Source organism: Gobio gobio, assembly GCF_949357685.1.
Source record: "Gobio gobio genome assembly, chromosome: 6".
Classification (NCBI taxonomy): Eukaryota; Metazoa; Chordata; class Actinopteri; order Cypriniformes; family Gobionidae; genus Gobio; species Gobio gobio.
In genome coordinates this window covers 41826594-41850490 of record NC_137102.1, presented here as the reverse complement: position 1 = coordinate 41850490, position 23897 = coordinate 41826594, and the positions used below count along the sequence as shown (strand labels likewise).

Sequence of the window (23897 nt, the reverse complement as noted above, 5' to 3'; positions counted from 1 at the left end):
TGACCCACGTTGTGCTTGTCCAGGTCGTTTGGTGTGGTGTTATGGGAGATCAGCACTCTGGCTGAGCAGCCCTACCAGGGGCTGTCCAATGAACAAGTCCTTAAGTTTGTGATGGATGGAGGATACCTGGACAGACCTGACAACTGCGCAGACAGATTGTGAGTGTATTACTGAAATACATGCAATGACTGTGAAACATATTTTACTGGACTTCATAAGTGTAACTGATGTTTTTTTTTGTTGTTTTTTTTAGTGTCACCTAAATGTATTTAAGAATTTTTATATTAGCACTTATATTAAACAATAAATGTTGTATATAGTTTTTTGTTAATTTTATGACTTTTTGGTAACGCTTTACAATAAGGTTCATTAGCTAACTACATTAGTTAACATGAACTAACTTTGTTAATGTTAATTTCAACATTTACTAATGCATTATTAAAATCTTTTTTAACATTAGTTAATGCACCGTGAACTAACATCAACGAACCATGAACATCTTTATTTTTATTAACGTTAACAAAGATGAACTACTGCTGTTCATGGTTAGTTCATGTTAACTAATGTTAACTAATACAACCTTATTGTAAAGTGTTACCGACTTTTTTATTCACTTTGTTCCCACCGTGCTGATGTGGCTTTACATTTAACATAAATAAATGTATTGGAATTTAAAAAATTCAGTCTGTAAACTGACATGTCTCCCTTTTCCTAATTTTTTTAGGCATAACCTGATGCAGATGAGCTGGCATTACAATCCCAAAATGAGGCCCACCTTCCAGGAGATCATCGAGATGCTCCGGGAGGATCTGCATCCCTCGTTTCAGGAGGTCTCCTTCTTCTACAGTGAGGAGAACAAGCCGCCTGAGACGGAAGAGTTTGACATGGACCTGGAGAACATGGAGAGCATCCCGCTGGACCCTTCCTCGTACTCTCAGAGGGAGTGCTGTCTAGATGGGGATGAGGGCTCATCCGTGGGCCTTCGAGGGAGTTATGAGGAGCATGTGCCGTATACGCATATGAACGGCGGCAAGAAAAACGGACGCATCTTATCACTACCCCGATCTAACCCTTCCTAATATTATTAACCCCATCAAGTTATATTAGATTTTTTTTTTTCATTATTTTATAGATTCACTTTTATTGAGCTCTATATCAGAAGCCCTTCAGAAAGTAATCTCAGGACATTCGTTTTCTTCTTTACTGCCTCAGTATGATGATGATACAGGGTGCAGGGTTTTTTTTTTGTATTTAAAGAAGAAAATACACATTAACTGCTTCTTTTCTGTTTTGTTTTTTTTTGTTTTGTTTTAAAGAAATATTGCCAAGTTTCAAGGACTGGTCAAATGGAACAAACTGTGAAATTAACCTCAGACAACCAGAAGGCTGCTTTAAACCTTACATCTCCTCGGACTCTCTCCTCATCCATCAACGGATTTTCCCTGACTCTCTCCAGAAAAAGACAAAATATAGACAAAAATGTAAAAAAGAAAAAAAAGTGACCTTACTCTGTCTGTGGCCTATGTCATGACAACATGGATTTGTGTCTGAATCTGTACACTTTTGGCTTTGGTGGCAAAACTGTTGAACTTGGGAACTGTAGGATGGCATTTAGCGTCCTTCCAAGAACAAACTGTCTACAGGGGAAGCCTGTACAAGACACTGCTTTTTTTACCTGCTACTCAGTATTCCAGACTACACAGAGAGAACGAACAGATTTTTGGACTCTATTTTTTTATTTATTTGCTTACCTGTGCTCTTTTTTCTTCTTTTCCCCCCTGGTGTTCACACATTTACAGCTGAAGGATATTTAAACTGTTTTCAGGACTTTTGACTAAAAGAGTTCCTCAGATTGACCAATAGTTGCTGCTTTGATATATTTTAGTGGGTATAGATGATGATGATAAAAGTATATATAAATATATTATTGATGTTTTTGTACATAGTTGATATGTCGTCATTCGAGTTATTGCCGGTTGTAGAAATGTTTTTACATGTTTGTCTCGAATCTTTATTTTTTCTAATCCGAAAATCATACTAATCATCCTGGACCTCTGATCAGCCAGCAGCTCCAAGATGCACAGGAGTATCTAGACGCCTTCGGCTTCAGATGTCAAATCTTGATATCAATGGAAATAACTGCTGTAAATAAAGCAGTGAGGTGCATTCAAGAGGAGCGAATGGATGTGTTTTTCTTGTGAGAAATTGTGTGAACTTGTGAGTGGTTGTTGTGAGAAAGTCTTTCAAAGCACAGGGCATAGAGACAGTATCGTTTTAACGAAGGAAGTGTTTTACATCAAATTCGCACAATTTGTGTGATAACCAAACTGTGAAGAGACTTATGACAAAAATGCAAGATCATGATAAAATTCATCCCACAAACAGGAAGTTGTCTTTTATTTATAGGCTATTTAATATAAATCTATATTTTCAAGATACTATCATCGTCAGCTGAATAAAAGCCGATTGTTCATTCAATCAAAAGCCCACATTGATAAATAATATACAGGTGCTGGTCATATAATTAGAATATCATCAAAAAGTTGATTTATTTCACTAATTCCATTCAAAAAGTGAAACTTGTATATTGTAGTCATTCATTACACACAGACTGATATATTTCAAATGTTTATTTATTTAAATTTTTATGATTATAACTGACAACTAAGGAAAATTCCAGATTCAGTATCTCAGAAAATTAAAATATTACTTAAGACCAATACAAAGAAAGGATTTTTAGGAATCTTGGCCAACTGAAAAGTATGAACATGAAAAGTATGAGCTCCTTTTGCCTGAATTACTGCAGCAATGCGACGTGGCATGGAGCCGATCAGTCTGTGGCACTGCTCAGGTGTTAAGAGAGCCCAGGTTGCTCTTATAGTGGCCTTCAGCTCTTCTGCATTGTTGGGTCTGACATATTGCATCTTCCTCTTCACAATACCCCATAGATTTTCTATGGGGTTAAGGTCAGGCGAGTTTGCTGGCCAATTAAGAACAGGGATACCATGGTCCTTAAACCAGGTACTGGTTGCTTTGGCACGGTGTGCAGGTGCCAAGTCCTGTTGTAAAATGAAATCTGCATCTCCATAAAGTTGGTCAGCAGCAGGAAGCATGAAGTGCTCTAAAACTTCCTGGTATACGGCTGCGTTGACCTTGGACCTCAGAAAACACAGTGGACCAACACCAGCAGATGACATGACACCCCAAACCATCACTGAAAGGAGACTTTACACTGGACCTCAAGCAATGTGGATTGTGTGCCTCTCCTCTCTTCTCTTCCTCCAGGCTCTGGGACCCTGATTTCCAAAGGAAATGCAAAATTTACTTTCATCAGAGAACATAACTTTGGACCACTCAGCAGCAGTCCAGTCCTTTTAGTCTTTAGCCCAGGCGAGACGCTTATGACGCTGTCTGTTGTTCAGGATTGGCTTGACACAAGGAACGTGAGAGCTGAAACCCATGTCTTGCATACCTCTGTGCGTAGTGGTTCTTGAAGCACGGACTCCAGCTGCAGCCCACTCTTTGTGAATCTCCCCCACATTTTTGAATGGGTTTTGTTTCACAATCCTCTCCAGGGTGCAGTTATCCCTATTGCTTGTACACTTTTTTTCTACCACATCTTTTCCGATCACCTCTCTATTCATGTGCTTGGACACAGAGCTCTGTGAACAGCCAGCCTCTGTTCCAATGACCTTTTGTGTCTTGCCCTCCTTGTGCAAGGTGTCAATGGTCGTCTTTTGGACAACTGTCAAGTCAGCAGGCTTCTCCGTGATTGTGTAGCCTACAGAACTAGACTGAGCGACCATTTAAAGGCCTTTGCAGGTGTTTTGAGTTAATTAGCTGATTAGAGTGTGGCACCAGGTGTCTTCAATATTGAACCTTTTCACAATATTCTAATTTTCTGAGATACTGAATTTGGGATTTTCCTTAGTTGTCAGTTATAATCATCAATGTGTGTAATGAATGAATATAATATACAAGTTTCACTTTTTGAACGGAATTAGTGAAATAAATCAACTTTTTGATGATATTCTAATTATATGACCAGCACCTCTATAAATAAAATACTTGGATAGAGGCACAGAATAGAGGTCCACCCTATTTCACAAAGATCCACCTCCCACTTATGTGATGTGTGACCTCACCACAATATTTTATTTTCTGTAAGTGTTAAAGCTCCATATTTTGACTAACGTTACCTAGCTGAATGTCATCTCAGCGAAGACTGGAAATACATTCATTCAGTAAAAGGAAGAAAAACGTATAATGTAAAACTTATAACGTTATAATATAATTGTATAGTGTGATGTCTCCTTCCTCTCTAGGGCTCCTCAGCTTTTTATACGGGATTGCTTTCTCCTGTTCTCCACATTATTGTGTCTCCTTGCACTGTTGATGATGTCACTGTGCCATATGTTCTGCAAAGTAGCCTACCATTTTCATAAAAAAATGGAATGCAAAGTTCAAGTCATTCAAGCGAACTAATTGGGAATTATTTGACTATTTGTGAGTTTTTCTCATAGGCTACTTGACCTCACTCATGCATAAGATGAAATTTAAGATGTGATGTGTAAATAAAACAAAGAAAATCAAAGTGTTGTAGCACTATCAGTTTCAACAGGGGAAATCACCAGTAGGCCTACTGAACACCAGCCTCCTGGGCTGTAACTGCAAACATTATTTGATCACGTCAGTGTTAAATTACAGATGAATCAGCAGGTTCTCTTAATGTACACAACATAGCCTAAAATAGCCAAAATAGGACAGTGTAAAGGCTATATTTGCCAAAATTGTGAGAGTGGTACACACCTAGTCTTGTATGTTTAGGAGTTTTTGTTTTATCTGATCTATTTTTGCTTCCAGTTCTATTTCCTTTATTTCGGTTTCTTTCTCTTTTTTTCTCCCCTTTATCACTAATCCACTTCTTTTACTGTCTTTTTACTCCTTCAGGAAATCCAAATCTAGTTGTCTTTTTGCTGAAAGTTTTACAAACAGGTGTGGCAGGTTATTATAGTAAATTAATAATAAAAACGTCATTACTTTAAATCAAATAAACGTTAACTTAAATAACATATTAAAACCTAAACTAATTTTTTCCCTCCCCTTCATCACTAATCCACTTCTTTTACTGTCTTTTTACTCCTACTTCAGGAAATCCAAATCCAGTTGTCTTTTTGCTGAAAGTTTTACAAACAGGTGTGGCAGGTTATTATAGTAAATTAATAATAAAAACGCCATTACTTTAAATCAAATAAACGTTAACTTAAATAACATATAAAAACCTAAACTAATTTATTATTTAATTCAGTTTCTCTTTATGTACTAAAATAACTAATAGACATGTTAAAAAAACGTATAAAAATGAATTAAAATCAACAAAATTAGACTACTAAACCTTTAACTAAAACTAAATAAAATAAAAAACGAATTTAAAATATGAATAAAAACTATAATAGTATTTAAATTATACTAAAATAAAATGGTGTGATAAAAAGGAGGAGTGCTGCTGGATGTGAAGACAAACCCCGCCGCCTTCTGTTCCCGTCATGCCTCGAGTGAAGCAGTGCTGAAGTGTGTGTGTGTGCGCGCGCGCGCAATGTGTATGACCGTCGTTCCCTTGTATTTGTGCACTGCACTTGTTGTTATCACCGGTGTGGTGGATGCATAAGAAAAGGTACTGTGTCGAAAAAAGAAGATAGGATTGGAAAGAAAAGAAAATAAACTGTCCCGAGAAAAGAGGAGAGGAAATTATGTGATGTGTCTTTAAAAATGGTAAGTAGAAACTTTGTAGCTGAAGTTTGCGCGAGCCTCTTTGTGTTTAAAGTTTGTCGAGGCCTCGTGTTATTTAATTGTCGTTGTGGTTTATAGTTTACAGAACATGTATTCTCGTTAGTAAATCATCTTTTACACTTTGTTTAGAGGTTTGCGACGTCTTTTAAGTCCCACCTTTAGAGTTTTTCGTGGCCTATCATTCATTTATCGTTGGGGCTTTTCTTGAGGAGTGTGACGTATACCAGTGGCAGGAAAAGTTTCGCTGTGATTTCACTTAAGGATTAATAATGGCCTATTTTTTCTGAGATTTTAGGGTTATTTATTTTATTTTTTTTAAAATCAGAACACGGCATGTTTACTGTGGTGAGTAGATGTGGTCAATGTAACCATGTCATGTTTTCTGACCTGTCGATTGCTCTGTTTACACTCTGATGTGGTGATGAGTAATGAAGGATGGTTTATCTGTTCAACCATTACATTCCTCGAATTCTGTCTCTTGATTAATGCCTCATTCGCTCATGGTACTAGTTTCACCAGTGTCAGATCTGTAGAAAAGCTGAGTTTGGTTGGTTTGTGATCCTGGGAATTTATGTTTGTAAAATAATCCGTGTGTTCTAGAGCCCTGTGTTCTAGATACCACTTTTACAGTTTCACTTAAAATGTTTCATACCTCAAGTATCTGTTAAATTAGTCAGACCTTATTAATTCACTTCTGAAACTTATAGGGACTTATATTTTACTTTGTTAGGGTTTTTAATGTCTGTAGTTTTTATTAAACTGTCTTAGTTATTTTAGTGCATCAAGTTAAACTAAATGAAAATATGAACCAAATGATAAATGTTGCATTGGCTGAAATAAAAAGTTTAAGGTTTTTAAAATATTTTATTTTAAGTAACTCTTTTTTATATTTGAATAAATGTTAACTATAATAACCCTGATTCTGATTCATTACATATGAAAAAGTTATACTAGTGTCTCATAAATATATAAGAGTATCTGATAAATTGTAAATCAGGAATCGATACGAACTACTATTAGTATAGTTACTAGAAGAAAGAAGTACTAGGCTAGAAATGAACAAGTTTGTGACTGAATCAGTATGACCCATCACTTAATTACTGGTGTCTATGACTAATCATTAAAATGAATGAGTTATAAATTAAGTACTAGTGACATAAAGGAATAAATATTACTGCTTGAATCTGTACAGTTTTCAATGTTAATATGAAACTCATACTCAGTAACTTTCTGCTACTCGGTCACGGTCAAGCAGTCCCTTTACTCTGATCAAGAGCCCACCAAATAATCTGTAGCTTATCTGTTTTTGTGTGTGTGTGAAACAGGGAGGCTTTCAGTATTTTATCTGGCTTGTTGGTGTGTGTGTGTGTGTGTGTGTGTGTGTGTGTGTGTGTGTGTGTGTGTGTGTGTGTGTGTGTGTGTGTGTGTGTGTGTGTGTGTGTGTGTGTGTGTGTGTGTGTGTGTGTGTGTGTGTGTGTGTGTGTGTGTGTGTGTGTGTGTGTGGGGGGGGGGGGGGGGGGGGGGGTTGGCTTCATGGTCATTGGTGGCCAGGCGTTTTTCACACAGTAACAGAACTAGTAAATCAGTTACAGCATGTGTAAACAAGAAATTCTCACATTTTGCAGCTGTCGAATCCATTATCACACCATGAAAAACAGAGCGAACTAGTTAATTTTAATGTAACCAATGCCTTCCCTCTTTTAGTGTTTTAGTTCAGAACTGTGGTTTTTAGTTTATAAGATAAACAAAGATGGCGAAAGTGTCACATTTCGTGTCTTATGCTCAATGTAAAGGAAGGAGGGCGTTTGTTGTTTCTACAATCTGCTGAAGACTGGGGCAGCCTGCTTTTCTTGTTTGACCGATAAGCATAAACCTTAGCCTCGTTTCACTTGGCTATATTCATCTGCATCCAGCGGATGATTCAGGGGAGGTGCAGCCTTCAGCAGAAGTTGTCATTCAGCTAGAATAGTACAGTAATGAAACCACCTGCAGGAAAAAGCAATTACATAACTGCTGAGGGCTGGTCTGAGTATTATTTAAGTGTGACCTTCTTGGTCCCCCAGCAATTTGAAGTGCAAAGTCTGTGCCTTTAACCGCCATTCATCAAGGTACAGCTGAGTTTGGGTATGAAATGTGCATCCTAGTCAGTATCCTTCTCCTCATAATGGAGCACGAGTCATGCGTGTAAACTTTATGGGCAGGGTTGCCTGTCTTTCATTTAGCCTTCATGCACTTTACACATGCTAGTCTTTATGAATGAATATACTGTTTGAATAGCAACACACACATTGTTTGAGTGCTATTAAGCATTGTTAGTGTGCTCACAAGGTGTATTATGTCTCTCTTGAGGATGGAGTGGTTTGCCACTGTAACAGCTGAGGGCTGTACAACTGTAGCCGTATCAAATTCATAAGTTGGATGTGATTTTTTTATATATTAAAACAGTTTCTCCTATCACAACTTAATGTGACAGCTAAAATTATATGGTCGTTCACATAAAATAGCAAATTCTGTCTTTCACACTGATTTCACAGACTGATTGACTTCTGTGCAACACAAAAGAAGATATTTGAAGAATGTCTTTTTTTCACACAGCGAAAGTCAGTGGGGTCCTGTGTATTTTTAGATCTGATCTGCTTTTTATTTCTACTAATATGAATATATGAATAACACTGATTATCTCTTCATCACGGCACCTGTTAGGGGGTGGGAAATGTATGGGAGCAAGTGAACGTTTTGTCCTCAAAGTTGATGTGTTAGACGCAGGAAAATGGGCAAGCGTAAGGATTTGAGCGAGTTTGACGAGGGCCAAATTGTGATGGCTTGACGGCTGGGTCAGAGCATGTCCAAAACTTTAGCTCTTGTGGGGCGCTCCCGGTCTGCAGTGGTCAGTATCTATCAAAAGTGGTTCAAAGAAGGAACAGTGGTGAACCGGCAACAGGGTCATGGGCGGCCAAGGTGGGGAGCGAAGGCTGGCCAACTGAACCTCAAATTGCTCAAGAAGTTAATGCTGGTTTTGATACAAAGGTGTCAGAATACACAGTGCATCAGTTTGGGGCTAATTAATCATGTTTTCTTTTACATCACGTGGATGGCCGGGTGCGTGTGTGTCGCTTACCTGGGGAACACATGGCACCAGGATGCACTATGGGAAGAAGGCAAGCCGGCGGAGGCGGTGTGATGCTTTGGGGAATGTTCTGCTGGGAAACCATGGGTCCTGCCATCCATGTTGATGTTACTTTGACACATACCACCTACCTAAGCATTGTTGCAGACCATGTACACCCTTTCATGGAAACGGTATTCCCTGGTGGCTGTGGCCTCTTTCAGCACAATAATGCGCCCCACAAAGCAAAAATTGTTCAGTTATGGTTTGAGGAGCAAAACAACAAGTTTGAGGTGTTGACTTGGCCTCCAAATTCCCCAGATCTCAATAAAGTCGAGCATTTGTGGGATGTGCTGAACAAACAAGTCTGATATATCGAGACCCCACCTCACAAGTTGCAGGACTTAAAGGATCTGCTGCTAACATCTTGGTGCCAAAGCACTGCACTATTTACAACGTAAACTGCGTAGGAGACTGGCACAGGCTAGAATGAAATTGTTGAATAAAGTCGTTATTTTTCGTTTGTTTTTGTGCACAAAAAGTATTCTCGTCGACAGTCTTACGTTTTGGTAGCCCATCTGGACAACACATAGCCCCTAGACGTTGGGCTTTGCGTGCCCTGACCCGTACATGTTCTAGTCTGATCCCGAATCAGTTAGACACGTACACATAATCAATAGATATCAAACGATCTGTAACAATGCAATACTATCACATTTTACTCACGTAAGTGTGTTGCTTCATTCATTCATGTAATCTCATCCTGTCTGCAAATCCAGTCTCTTGTTTGCAAACGAATCCGTGGTGAAATGAAGGAACAAACGCGCAATGTCTTTCCCATGTGAGCTGGATATTCATTAAAAATAAAGTTCAACCACACATTCCTAATATTAGAATCCAAAGGAAGCTTTTGCAGCGACTGTGTTCTTCCACAACCAGTGGTTGTGATCTTCACTACAACCCACCAAAAAATAAAAATTCTGTTTATCTTAAAGGTCCCATGGCATGGCATTTTTCTATTATTTTATAATGTTTCCTGAGGTGTACTTATATTGTTAGTATGATTTTTACATCATAAAATGTCATAATTTAGAAATAAAAGGCATTTTTTCTATACTGCTGTTTGCCCTGTGGCTGAATGCCCTGTTTCAAGAGGCGTGTCTACTGTGAGACTTCAGTAAAAACGCCCACTGTTGTGATTGGCTGACATCTTTGCATTTTAAATGAGCAGAGGGGGCGTGGTTTAACGCAGGAGCTGCTGCCAGAGAGACGGATGGACCTGAGTTCACTTCACATCAGTTCTCAGCATGTCTCAGTTCAGTGAACTGTTGTAGTTACTAGAATATACTTCAGGTTATTAGTTTATTTCTAGTCGGAGGGGCTGTCACTCATGTCAGAAAGTTAGTAACTTTAGTAAATTATGGATCAGCGCTGACTCGAGAAGCCGTTTAGAACGATTCAGTCCGATTTGGTGAACTGGTTCGGTTCACTAAAAAGAACCGATTCAAAAGAATGATTAGTTCGCGAACCGGACATCACGGAGACGGAGCGATTGCTAACAAAGTTATTTATAGTAACTACTGAGTTGTGAGAGCGCTGTCTGTCAGCGCGAGTTTATTGTGTTTGTATCTGAGAGTTCTGAATAAACACGAGTCCCAGTCACGCCGAGTCCGTCTTCATCATTATTCTACCAACTTTGTAACGCATGCAATGTACCATTACAGCTGTCGAGATGAACGAGTTAGTACGTGTTGATTATAGCATTATTTTTAGATATGTTCCAATCATATGAAAAGCGTCAGTGAGTACACAGCGCAAACAAAGACACAACAGCAGTAATCGAATGTAATCCAGTTTATTGTGGGGATAGCTGGCTAGCCTAGCCGGATACCCTCACGCTTACCCCCATTCTGCTTAATCTCGCGCCCCGTAAGGCGCCTCCGCTGTGGGCCAGATGCAGTACTGGGGGTCGGGGATGTTGAAGGCAGACCGGTCAGTGCAGCTCGAGCCTCGGCGTGCGTGAGGTTTATCTCTAAAGAGATGTGAGTCTGCCGATGTTGAGCAGAAACTCATGACTGTATGCACATTGTAGAACAGATAGACGCGACGAGGACGTACAAAAACACTGACTCACAAGATAGAAAACACGAAAACACTGTTCTGTCTGGAGAGAGAGAAGCCGCAGTGTGTGCACGAATAATAAATAATTAGCTACACAAAAGAAATCACTGATCATAGATCAGAAGGAACTGAAAAAAGACTTTTTTCATTTGTACATCCAAACACTGAGAAACTGCCATCGTTCACAAGCCATGATCTCTCGAGCGTTTGCATGGGCGTGCTTCTCTGGGCGGAGGAAAGGGAGGTAACCATTACTGCTTGGACGTCAAAACAGGAGACTTCAGGATTGGCTCGTCTGGCCTGTCATTTTCTCAAAGGCAGAGAAAGACAGCCAGAACTCGGTTTTACACCGATCAACATTTCTATCCACTTGGGGACAATATTCAGGCTAGGGGAACTCATATTAATGTTGAAATACCTCATAAAATGAAAATTTCATGCCATGGGACCTTTAAAGAAACTGACACAAATAATTAGTATTGTAGAGTAGAATTAACTTCTCAAAATAATAACAAAAGTACAAATGACCGTCTTAATGACTGAGTCATTGAGTCGATTCGTTCAAACGCCATCGTTTGAACGTCGTTTACGAATAGGTCATTGAATCTTTGATTCAACCAATTCATTCAAAACGCTGAATCATTCACTAACACGCTGTTGCGGTGAGGGTGACACGCTATCTGCTGTGATCTTTATTTTGAACTATTTTTCGCTGCTGAAATAGAACAAAAACACTCAAATTGCATCTAAAATGTAAGTGACAATGTTATTAATTGTTTATGGAACTGTCATATGAAATCAGTGTCATTTTCAGTTGTGATGTTATTCAGGAAAACAGCACTCTTGGTAATGTGACGTTGCAACTGTATCATATGTTATAAAAATAAATAAACGGCAGTGTGTTAACTGACTTTCTCTGTGTGAGCGGTACACATTTGTTTCGATTTCTCCTCGAGAGGCTGCGCGTGCACGTTATAGTTACCATCAGTTCATTATAGCTACATTTATATATTATTATCCACTATCGATCGCCACTTACACTAATGAATGCAGAATCCTTCTAGCATTTTGGTGATTCCCTAGTTATTTTTTGTTAATGACGTTTTATCAGGATACTTGTCCGTCGGGCAAGTAAAATTCTTTCACTTGCCCCTTCAAAAAATCCACTTGTCCCGGACAAGCGTTAATGTCGAGCCCTGATAATAATACTGTTCATTGTTAATGCATTAACTAACATTAACTGAAAAATTGTAAATTATTGTAGTGTAAGTGTTACCACATTAAAACTTTAACAATTTAATAAAACTTTAAAATGTAATCAAATAAAATTTGATAAATTCCTTTCATTTTTTGGCAAATAAAGTGCTGCACAACAGAGGTTTAATGATTATATTAAAAAACAGATGTAAAATTGTGTGATATATCCCTTAAAAAAAAAAAAAACGTTTTAAGCTGTACATTTGTAAAAGTGTGTATTCCTCTTTGCTAACATTAGTTACAGATACAACTGTTCGTTGTTAGTTTGTTTACATTTATTAATTTAGCAGATGCCATTATCCAAAGCGACTTACAATTGAGGAATACAACGATTCATTTTAAAGAGGCAGTGAACACGAGAAGTGCTAGTAGTAATACAACGCTTCAGCCATCACTCAGGATAGTATAAGATTGAATAGGTTGGGATTAAAAAATAGTGAGAGCATAGCATAGACAAATGTAGTGAAATAATTTTTTTTTAAAGAAGTCTGCAGTTAAGTGATCATGGAAGAGTTTTTAGCTGCTTCTTGAAAATTGTCAAGGATTTCCAGCTTGGAAAGATCATTCCACCCACAAGGAACAGTGAACGAAAACGTTCTTGAGTGATTTTGTACCTCTCTGTGATGGTACTACGAGGTGTCACTCACTTACTGACCACAGGTTCCCGGAGGGCATGTCATCTTGTTAGTGAGAGTGGAGGTAGGAGCCTGTGGCGGTGTGGCCCTCCTGTAGACAAGCATCAATGTCTTGAGCGTGACGTGAGCTGCAACCGGAAGCCGGTGTAGAGGGATAAACAGCGGTGTGAAGTTGGCTCTCTTGGTATCATTGCAGACCAGTTTGAGCCGCCGCATTATGAAACGTGGGAATCATTTGATTTCACATGTTGGAAGTCCATCCAGAAAGACATTGCAATAGTCCAGTCTAAAAATGACAAGGGCCTGGATGAGAAGTTGTGGAAAGGCCTGATCCTCCTGATGTTGTACAATGCAAACCTGCATGATCATGCTCTAGTAGCCATGTGGTCTTTGAAGGTCAGGTAGTCCTCAAATGACCCCACGATTCCTGGCCAAACTCGATGGGATTATTGTTGCTGAATTTTGCTGGATGGTGAAATTGTACTGTCCTGATGAAGTTTCTAGGAAGACAAGATGCTCTGTCTTTGCTAGGTTGAGTTGCAGGTGTTGTTGTTCTTTCATCCATGCCGAGATGTCCGCCAGGACGTCTGTTAGCCCCGGTCCATTAAATAATATTAACAGATACAACATTTGTTTTGTGTAATGTAGTAGTAAATGTTGAAAGTAAAATTTTTTATAATTTAGCTATTATTGTTATTATTAAAATGTTAAATTATAACATTGTTAGTTTTATGAATTCAATTGATTAGACATCCTTTTTATTATTAATATTTAATTAAACAATTAAAATTGAAAACACAAAAAAAGGCCATAGGAAATCGTGTGTTTGTGTACATTTTTGTGCTTCAAAGCCTTACACACCGGAAACTGGAAGAAACATTTAATCTCTCAGATAAGGCACATTATATTTTATTTTCCTCTGAATTTGTCAATAATATTTTGCCCAAGAAAAAATCTACAGTCCAAAAATAAAGATCCATCAAAGAATCAAGCCTGTTTACTGTAAAGTCATGTCTTCTGCTCTTTAACCTTGTCTGACAGGAGCTTAGGAATGTGACAAACCAAAACCAGTTTGCGGTTTCAGAGAAGAAACAGATTTGTTTCAATATCCTGTCTTCCAAGGAGTGGACTGGAGCCTTACAGTAGCACCGGCCCTTCTTGTATGTGTCTAGTAGCTTCTGTGTTGATGCTTTGCGTTTGGCAAGACATTTATCCAAAGCGACTTGTATTGCATTCAATATATAGTTTTTATTACATTATATCAGTGTACAATTTGTCATATCTGTTCATGCTTATCTGTTCATGCATTCCCTTGATCAATCCTCCACTGCAGCATGTGCGTGTGCTGGAGTCAAACCAAAACAGATCATACCTGTATGTTCATCGGACGTGTAACTAGAGTGAATCATGTTCAACCTTTCAGCTGAATGCAAACATGTAAATCCTGGAAACCCAGTAACTTCTACATTGTATCTGTGTAAGAATACCAGGAAGGAACTATGTTGATGCATCTAAATTTGTATTTGATCCAGAATGTTCCTTTAAGCTAACTTTAAAGCTAACTTTCTGCTTCAATGCTCAGGTCTGACAGAGACGATTCATCCTGCGTTTGGCTGTATCTGCTCCATGAATTACCAGGCAGGCATGACCCTCTCACAGCGCAGATAAACCTACATCCTCCAGCTTTTAACCCCCTCTGGTTATCACTACGGCCACAGGTCAGTGCTCTGGCATTCTGGACAGGAACTGTAGTAACAGTACAGCTGCTGCAAAATAACTAATATAATGATAGTTTGATTTTAAGGAAAAAAATGTCTGCCAAATAATGCTGTAAACTACACGGGGAACCCTCTCATTTGGTACATTGCTGTAACATTAGCGGTTAAGATTAACAACAGACTAAAATTATTGTATTCAACTGCTAGTTATTTTCAGATATAATAATTACACTCAAATAAAAACTGAAGTGTTTTTAAACAACTCAAAAGCACATACGGTTGCTTTAATAAACACTTGTCTTCATGACAACTCCTCTCTAGTGTTTTTTTTTTATAACTAAGTAACAAACTGAACATTGGATAACTTTCCTCAGGTAAGTGTAACGTTAAGTGACATTGTTCATAATCTGTTTTATTGACGTCTTTCTGTCGTTGAAACATGGATTGAGCGATTCCATGAGACATGATACATTTTGGTAAGCTGTACTGTATGTTACCATTTGATGTCGATGTATGTTTTTCATGCTTTTACCTTTATTAAAGTGGACGAAAAGACTCTACAGTGATCTGTCACGTCACATTTAAGACTGTCAAAACCCCATTTACTGTTTGAATTTTATGTTAAAATGTACAGAATTTGAAAGCTGAGACTTTGTTTCTTATCAGAATAACAAAGCACAACGCTCTTTGCGATTATTGGATAGCTGTGCGTGCTACAAATAAGGTTTGGTGTAGGAAAAACTGCGGATCTGACAACCCCGGCTTGAACTACGGGTGATTCATATGGTCAACTAAAGTCTGCTTTAACATCGCTATTTTTTAACTATTAATGCGTTATTGCCACGTTAACTTAGACAGCCTTAAATTCAATATGAGACACTTTCTCCACACACAGTATGAGTTGCAGTCTGAAACGTTTTTCCGCCCCCTTTAGATTGACAGGATATAATGAGCCCTGATCATCGGCTGTTTTTAAACCATACCAATTACTGGCTGATACATCGGTGCATCCCTAATATTACTGTTTTTATACTGTATTTTTTAACAAATAAATGGCACCATGGTGAAAATAAAAGACTCTTTTCATAAAAAAAATCTTGAACTGCTCTGAACTTTTGAAGAGTAGCATAGTGCTGATCAACCTGGTCAATGGCGTGTTTATTTTTATGATTCCATTTGGTGGCACAAAAATGACACCTTTTTTTCTGTCAAATTCAAAAGCAGGTTTATTAAGACAAAACTGAGTGTCTAACAGTGTTTATTGACTGTTTTAATTGTCTTCTGGCTATCTTTTTTTTTTTTTCAGAACATACGATGGAAGAAATTGATTCTGCAAGAGTCAAGCCCTTGCCAGAAGATTCAAATGTCCTGTCCACCAACTCTGCTGACTCCATCAATATTGACGGTTGGCTATTTAACCTTTTTAGTTACTGTAGCCATGAGATTTAAACTTGTTGTCATCACAGTTCTTGTTTGTTGATGTTAAGGGAAGTGTATACTCCTCTTCTACACAGATGGACGCTATAATGCACTACGTGAAGATCTTGAAGCAGATGCTCGGGATTTTGAGGCTCCCACCTGGAGTTTAGCTGTTGACCAGCAATATTTAAAAAATTATTCCAAAGACGCCATTAAAAGACAGGACGTAATACATGGTAAGGGGTGTGATATCTTGATTATACTACTTTTTTGTCTCATAGAAATGTAATTTGAGCAATACATGGTTTTAAAATTCTGTTATTGTTTTTATGACAGAGCTGATTCAGACTGAAATAAACCATGTGCGGACGCTAAAGCTGGTTTTGGGCGTATACGTGCGAGAACTGCGTGAGACCCTGCAAATGGATGAGACGCGATTGGAAAGGCTATTTCCGCAGGTGGATAACCTGCTGCTGGTGCACCAGCTTTTCCTCAATCGCCTTAAACAGCGAAGAATCGATTCCATGGAGGCAGGCAGTACCCAGAATTACTGCTTCCACAGTATTGGAGACATCCTTATCGCACAGGTATCTTTATCATATATCTGCTTTAGGATGTGCATCGATTCCCAATATGTCAGATGCACTGACAGACAAGTTTAGACTTGAGGCTTAATAGCTAGTTATACGACAGATCAATTTCTCTAGCTGCATGCTTTGAATCACCAAACTGTCAGTTATAGCCAGTGTCCTTTATGTGATCTTTGAATCCACATTCCCCAGAGCTGAGCTAAGCAGCAGGTGCTTCCTGAAAAGAATAGAATTTTTGTTTTAACACTAAATTAGGGTTGCCATAAAGGGGCCCCAAAAAGTATTTTGGATTTTGGACTTAATGTATGAATGTTGCGTTATATAACAAAGTATCAAACCAGGTGGCATTTGTTTTAAACATAGCGCATACACATTTTTCAAGCCAAAAATTGATTGTTTGGCTTTAACTTAAAAGTATTTTGATAAACACTTGGAATATGTCCATAGTTCATGTGATGAACTACATTTCTAGGACACTTTATACATCCACTAAAATCATCTTGACATGAGTTAAGTCATTTTATAGCAAGTGGCCAAGAAAAGGGAATTTAAATGTTTCACATCATTCTAATGAGAGAAAGAAAACAGTTTATAACAGTTTTAAATTGTAATATTTCACAATATTAGTATTTTTTTTATAGTATTTTTGATCAAATAAATGCAGCATATGGTGAGCATGAGAATTCTACGGAAGCCCTGAACCGCAAAGTAAAAAAAAAAAAGATCTGTAAAAAAATAAAGTCGAAATATTGCGCGAACAAAGTCGATATATTGCGCGAACAAAGTCGAAATATTGCGCCAAAGTCGAAATATTGCGCGAACAAAGTCGAAATATTGCGCGAAAAAAGTCGAAATTACAAACGCAGCCTCATTGACGTAACACACATACACACACACTACAGCGCTGCAGCCGCTAGTTTATTTTAACAGGGGGCTGAAAACTTTCATCATCCATCAGGTAGCCTAATTGCCCTTAACGTACAGTAAATATCACTAAACAAGAGATAAAATTGAAATATAAAACGTAGTGTTCAAGTTATCTTAACGTTCATGAAACAGATAGTAGCCTGCTCAAGAAGAATGATTGGATTTGGCCAAAACTGCTGTGATTGTGAATATAATTAAATAAACCCTTTTATCACTAGTATCTTATACATTAATATCTGCTCTGAGAGCAAAATCACACACAACGCCGTAGAAGTAATGATATATGACGTTACAGTAGGCAAAATGGAAAAAATCATCCAGCTAAGTTCAGTAAAAAGTAGAAACCTTTTGACTGATGAAACATGAGGACAATTAACACATGATGTGATTATGTATGTTTTATGTGTGTTTTTACAGCCATCTTGGGCTATTTCCATATTTATATGAATAATGCAATGTTAATTGCCATATTATTACTACAGTAGGCCTATAGAAACCATTATTATGTGATATTTGTTTTAATTGTATGAAATCCATGATGAAATCTGGATGTCTTTTATTAATTATTTAATTTATTTATTTATTATAATATAATTTGTACTGCTTTTTATTGAATTTAGCTGGATGATTTTTTCAATTTACTGGAACGTCATAAATCATATTCATAATCATAAAGCAGATATTAATGTATAAGATAATAGTGATAAAAGGTTTTATTGAATTATATTCTCAATCACAGCAGTTTTGGCCTAAAGTTTAACCAATCATTCTTCTTGAGCAGGCACTCGCAGTTTGAAAACTCCTGTCCTATCTGTTCATGAACGTTAAGATAACTTGAACACTACGTTTTATATTTCAATTTTTTCTCTTGTTTAGTGATATTTACTGTACGTTAAGGGCAATTAGGCTACCTGATGGATGATGAAAGTTTTCAGCCCCCTGTTCAAATACACTAGCTGCTGCAGCGCTGTAGTGTGTGTGTGTGTGTGTTACGTCAATGAGACTGTGTTTGTAATTTTGAAATTAATCTCGAAATATTTCGACTTTAATCTCGAAATTCTAGATTTTTTTTTTTTTTACTTTGCGGTTCAGGGGTTCCGTAGACTTCTTTTAAAAACATTTAAAAAAATCTTAGGAACCAAATTTTTGAATGGTAGTGTATTATTAAGTAAAGCAGTGCATATATTTCGTTCAACTTCTTAACAGAGCTTAAATATTTTGGTGTGTAAATATCCTGAATATTTCTTAATTAACATTTAATTGGTATTGTTAGGAAAATCTTTTGCTTTTATCTTTGATGCTCTCTGATCTGCATGTTTGTTTGTGTGTGTGTGTGTGTGTGTGTAGTTCTCAGGTGGAATGAGAGACAGACTGCAATACTGCTATGGAGTGTTCTGCAGTCACCACACCGATGCAGTCAATTTCTTCAAAGAATTAATGCAAAACAAGAAGTTCCAGACTTTAATACGAGTAAGTTTGTTGTCAAGTTTTAAAAGGACTTGAAATGGTGTTTTATAATATTCTTAACATTGTTATATTCAGTGAATCCTTTCATTTTCTGATCACAGCACTTTTCTGTCCTCAGAGAATATGTCAATTGTCCATTATACGGAGATTAGGAATACCTGAGATTATTCTCCTTATAACGCAGCGCATCACAAAGTATCCAGTTCTGTTTGAACGTGTCATTAAATACACTGAAGGTTTGTTTTTTCCCATAAGCAAGTTTACTTTGCTTTCAAGAAAAAGTATCTGTTCTGTTTGGGTTTGTATTGTTTCAGTGTTTTATTTTTTTTTATTTTATGTAACTCAAAAAGTAGAACATTTAAAATGTTAATGTACACTTCTTCTTTACAGAAGTTTCTAATGCTAACCAAGGCTGCATTTATTTGATCCAAAGTACAGTAAAAACAGTAATGTTGTTAAATGTTATTAGAATTTTAAATAAAATGTAATTTATTCCTGTGATGGCAAACATATATATATATATATATATATATATATAGTGAGGAAAATAAGTATTTGAACACCCTGCTGGTTTAAGCAGGGGAACCTTCCGTGCCATGCATGATTTCAAACCATGACGTCTTGGTGTATTACCAACAGTAACCTTGGAAACGGTGGTCCCAGCTCTTTTCAGGTCATTGACCAGCTCCTCCCGTGTAGTTCTGGGCTGATTTCTCACCTTTCTTAGGATCATTGAGACCCCACGAGGTGAGATCTTGCATGGAGCCCCAGTCCGAGGGAGATTGACAGTCATGTTTAGCTTCTTCCATTTTCTAATGATTGCTCCAACAGTGGACCTTTTTTCACCAAGCTGCTTGGCAATTTCCCTGTAGCCCTTTCCAGCCTTGTGGAGGTGTACAATTTTGTCTCTTTTGGCTCTTTGGTCTTGGCCATGTTAGTTGTTGAATATTACTGATTGTATGGGGTGGACAGGTGTCTTTATGCAGCTAACGACCTCAAACAGGTGCATCTAATTTAGGATAATAAATGGAGTGGAGGTGGACATTTTAAAGGCAGACTAACAGGTCTTTGAGGGTCAGAATTCTAGCTGATAGACAGATGTTCAAATACTTATTTGCAGCTGTATCATACAAATAAATAGTTAAAAAAATCATACATTGTGATTTCTGGATTTTTATTTTTTAGATTATGTCTCTCACAGTGGACATGCACCTACGATGACAATTTCAGACCCCTCCATGATTTCTAAGTGGGAGAACTTGCAAAATAGCAGGGTGTTCAAATACTTATTTTCCTCACTATATATATATATATATATATAAATATACATATGCGCTTAAATAATTGTACAGTTTATTTGTAGTTTGGCTACAAGGTACAGCTATGTAGTTTTTATAATGTAAAAAGTGGCAGGATGCATGTACTTAATTGTCAGCACATCCAAGTTAAGCTATTAATGTCACTTTTGCATTGCAGGTTAAACAGTGTTTGCAGAAACAGTTTTCTTTTAACACGTTTATAATGGACACTGTCTAAACAGGCACAAACAATATACAGTATACAAGCATGTCCATAAGTCACCTTCATTGAGGTTGTATGATTTTTCCTCCTTTTTGACAGTTGACTCAGAGGAGTACAAGAACTTGGTACGAGGTCTGGACTTGCTGAAAGACACCATATCACAAGTGAATACTCACGTGGATGAGTTTGAGAAAGCGGCAAGGCTGAGAGACTTGAGTAGTAAACTGGAGCCCAAGTCCCAGGTCAAGATGACCCACGGGCGGGTGTTCCGCAGAGAGGACATGGTACAGGGCGAGAGGAGGCTGCTTCACGAGGGCATGCTCAACTGGAGGGTAACTTCTAACAAAAGCAAAGGTCAGCATTGTAACAGTGACATATCTATTAAAATCATGCCTGAACTAAAACGGTATGGTTCTGATGCTATATGTCTTTTTTGTTTTTCTATATAATTTTGTTTTGATCAATTGATAGGTGACTGATATTTCAGTATTTTCTCTCATGTGCCTTTAGATGTCCTTGTCTTGCTGTTGTCAGATGTTTTACTGCTGTTACTGGAGAAAGATCAGAGACTTACCTTTGCCTCTCTGGTGAGCAGAATGTAATCATTTCAATTTTGTTTATGTATACCATACACTAGGCTTGCTGCGATTAGTCTGTGTTACTCTGTTTTTGGCTGTACACCCATTACATTACTTGTCCACCACGGAACCGCCCCTACTGCCGTTGTGCTTTTTTTTAAAAAATTTTATAAAAAAACATTTAGTTCAGTAGGACAACGGAAGCTAAAATTATAAACTGTAAGTGTCTCCTCTGCTCCATACAGCACGAGCTGCAGAGTCGCAGCGTAGAGCAGCAGGAATCAGATTTCAGTTATTACATGTTGAGAGTAGGGCTGCAGCTATCGATTCTTTTTGTAATCGATTTATCTAGCACTTAATCGATCGATTAATCTGATAATTTTTTTTGGGTGTGTGTGTTTTTAAATAACCAAAACAAATAATTTAATTAAAAGCAATTTAATGTATTAATATACACAACAGGTTTCATGCTGTAATCTAGCCCTGACATCAAAGTAAATATCTTTTTATGTAGATTTCTACACCTGCAGCATTTACCATTAGGCTACTAACAAATAATATATAATTTCTGGGGTGAGCCTATTTGCTATGGTAACCTAGCAACCTGTGTGTGTGTCTGTATGTGTGTGAGCGCTGCATTTGGCTTGGATCACTTGCATTGCGGTGCATTTAAGGTGATGCATCCATTCGAAAAATCGCGTCACAACATCACGTCCCGATGTATACAGTGAATGCATGCTGAAATTATTGTTGCGTGGCTACATAAAAGTTTAAGCATATGTGATGGTCTGACTGGCACGTGAGAGAGACGAAGGTGCATGCGCGTGTGTGTGTGAAGGGGGTTCTTTTTTTTAGGCTATACTCTCTTGCAATTGAACGTGAATATGTTTACTTCTTAAAAACATCAAAGCTAAATATCATATCTAGTCAAACCGCATCACGACATTGCTACAAATACAGTATGGGATTAAAATCAGCGAACATCAATGTATAGGCTTAGGCTACGTTACCATTGAAGTTGTACTGCTGTGGAATGCCAGGTCTACTTTGCAGTAGACACATTGCACCTTGTTCTCTTCTTTTTTAAGAATGTAATGATCCCAAACTTTAGACATTCTCTGCCGTTTATGGACATCTTTACTCTCCGCCTTCGCGCCAAATAAATTTAAAATGTATCATGCGCTATGGTGTGCTTCCTGAACATTGAACAGAGGTCCGTGAGAATCAGATCCCTGCGCGTATAGTGCGCGTCATAGGAATTTAATGAGGCTTCGAGGCAGAATATTTGCCTCAAGGAATTTTTGTAATCGAGTAACTCAATGAATCGTTTCAGCCCTAGTTGAGAGTAAGGATAGATGAGATAACTGACAGGACGATGTAGGAGGATTTGGTGTGCAACAGATTCTGAGCGTCATTGACAAATATCTTATCTTGTAAAATGTGTGGTCAGTACCACTGCTCCCTATACACAAAGTACATGTGATCGCAAATTTCGAAAGGTATATCAAAACCCCGCATATAGATAGCCGCTCCCTGATGTCCGCAAGTTATAGGCCGAGACAGAGTATGCATGATCATGTCAAACGCGAAAGTGAAACGTGAGTGTTATCTGTAATAGTTTATATACCAGTGTGAAAATGTCCTCACCATGACATCCCTTGCATGCAGTTGCTGTTATCATTAAATGTCAGCATGTTTTCTTCCCTTGTAGGATGGTAAGCCTGCAGTGATTTCACTGCTGAAGCTCATTGTGCGTGAAGTGGCTCATGACGCAAAGGCCATGTTTCTGATCTCCGCCTCCTCGGACACTCCAGAGATGTATGAGTTTCACACCTCGTCTGGAGAGGAGCGCAACACCTGGAGAGACAAAATCTGGAAGGCCGTGGAATGGTATGTTTCATAAACAATCTATCTTTCTTCTTTTTTAAATACATTACCAATTTTGTGTTGGTAATGTTTTTAAAGAAGTCTCTTATTCTCACCAAGGCTGCGAAATTACAATAACATTACTTAGAAGAAACATTTCTTCTTATTATCAATGATGAATATTTTTTGGGAAACAGTGATACTTTTTTTTTTTTTTTTTTGCACTGTTTTTTTAAATTTACTTTTTCTTAGATAAACTTTACACTTCAATCAGATGTACATCAGATACCATTTATCTGAATATATTCTTACCATAAACACCGCACACCTACAAGTCTGTACACATGTATGTACATACAGATATATGCCCATACATACATGTACACAATACAGCTGTGCTTGTCGTACAGCTACTCATCAGAAATGTAGACCTTTTTTTTAAGAGAGAAAAAACAAGATAAATAACTATATACATATAGGGAGTAGTCTTTCTGTGCATTCTAATCATTAACTAAAATATAAAATCAGGTCTTTGAGATGTTGCATAGTTGGTCCTTTTTTCCCAGCACAAAGCAAATTGTTCCAGTTTATGATTTACATATGCTGTTATCTTCTCCATTTTATAAATGTCCATTGTGATTTTCTATCCATGCATTTAGAGTTGGGCTCTGCTGTGACGACCATTTTTTGGTAAAAACTCTTTTTAACAGCCACCAGCAGTATATTCATCAAATATTTATCTCTTTTTAACCATCATAACACCTTGGTGTATATATAATAAGGTTTTACTGTCAAATGATATTACACATTTAAAATATTCCTCTCCAATAATCCTTAGTAACAGGGCAATCCTAGAAAACATTGTAATGATTTGCATTTTGGTTTCCACAGTTTCTCCAGCA

The 23897-nt window shown here is 37.6% G+C and overlaps 2 protein-coding genes across 6 annotated transcripts in view; both read left to right on the top strand.

The window, feature by feature from the left end:
* insra (insulin receptor a) overlaps positions 1-2380 on the top strand; it is a 62381-nt gene extending 60001 nt beyond the window's left edge. For all 4 annotated transcript variants that reach the window (XM_079818746.1, XM_079818745.1, XM_079818748.1 and 1 more), the window contains 2 exons: positions 24-158; positions 725-2380. In XM_079818746.1, the coding sequence (XP_079674872.1) occupies positions 24-158; positions 725-1079 (490 nt within the window). In that variant the 3' untranslated portion in view covers positions 1080-2380. The remainder of the gene's footprint in view (positions 1-23; positions 159-724) is intronic.
* Positions 2381-5530: 3150 nt separating this feature from the next.
* The window catches only part of arhgef18a (rho/rac guanine nucleotide exchange factor (GEF) 18a), a 40769-nt gene continuing 22402 nt past the window's right edge, over positions 5531-23897 (top strand). For both annotated transcript variants that reach the window (XM_079818673.1, XM_079818674.1), the window contains exons 1-10: positions 5531-5772; positions 14492-14627; positions 15934-16032; positions 16142-16282; positions 16383-16633; positions 18911-19033; positions 19149-19266; positions 20651-20905; positions 21062-21138; positions 22841-23019. In XM_079818673.1, coding sequence (XP_079674799.1) covers positions 15942-16032; positions 16142-16282; positions 16383-16633; positions 18911-19033; positions 19149-19266; positions 20651-20905; positions 21062-21138; positions 22841-23019 — 1235 coding nt within the window. In that variant the 5' untranslated portion in view covers positions 5531-5772; positions 14492-14627; positions 15934-15941. The remainder of the gene's footprint in view (positions 5773-14491; positions 14628-15933; positions 16033-16141; positions 16283-16382; positions 16634-18910; positions 19034-19148; positions 19267-20650; positions 20906-21061; positions 21139-22840; positions 23020-23897) is intronic.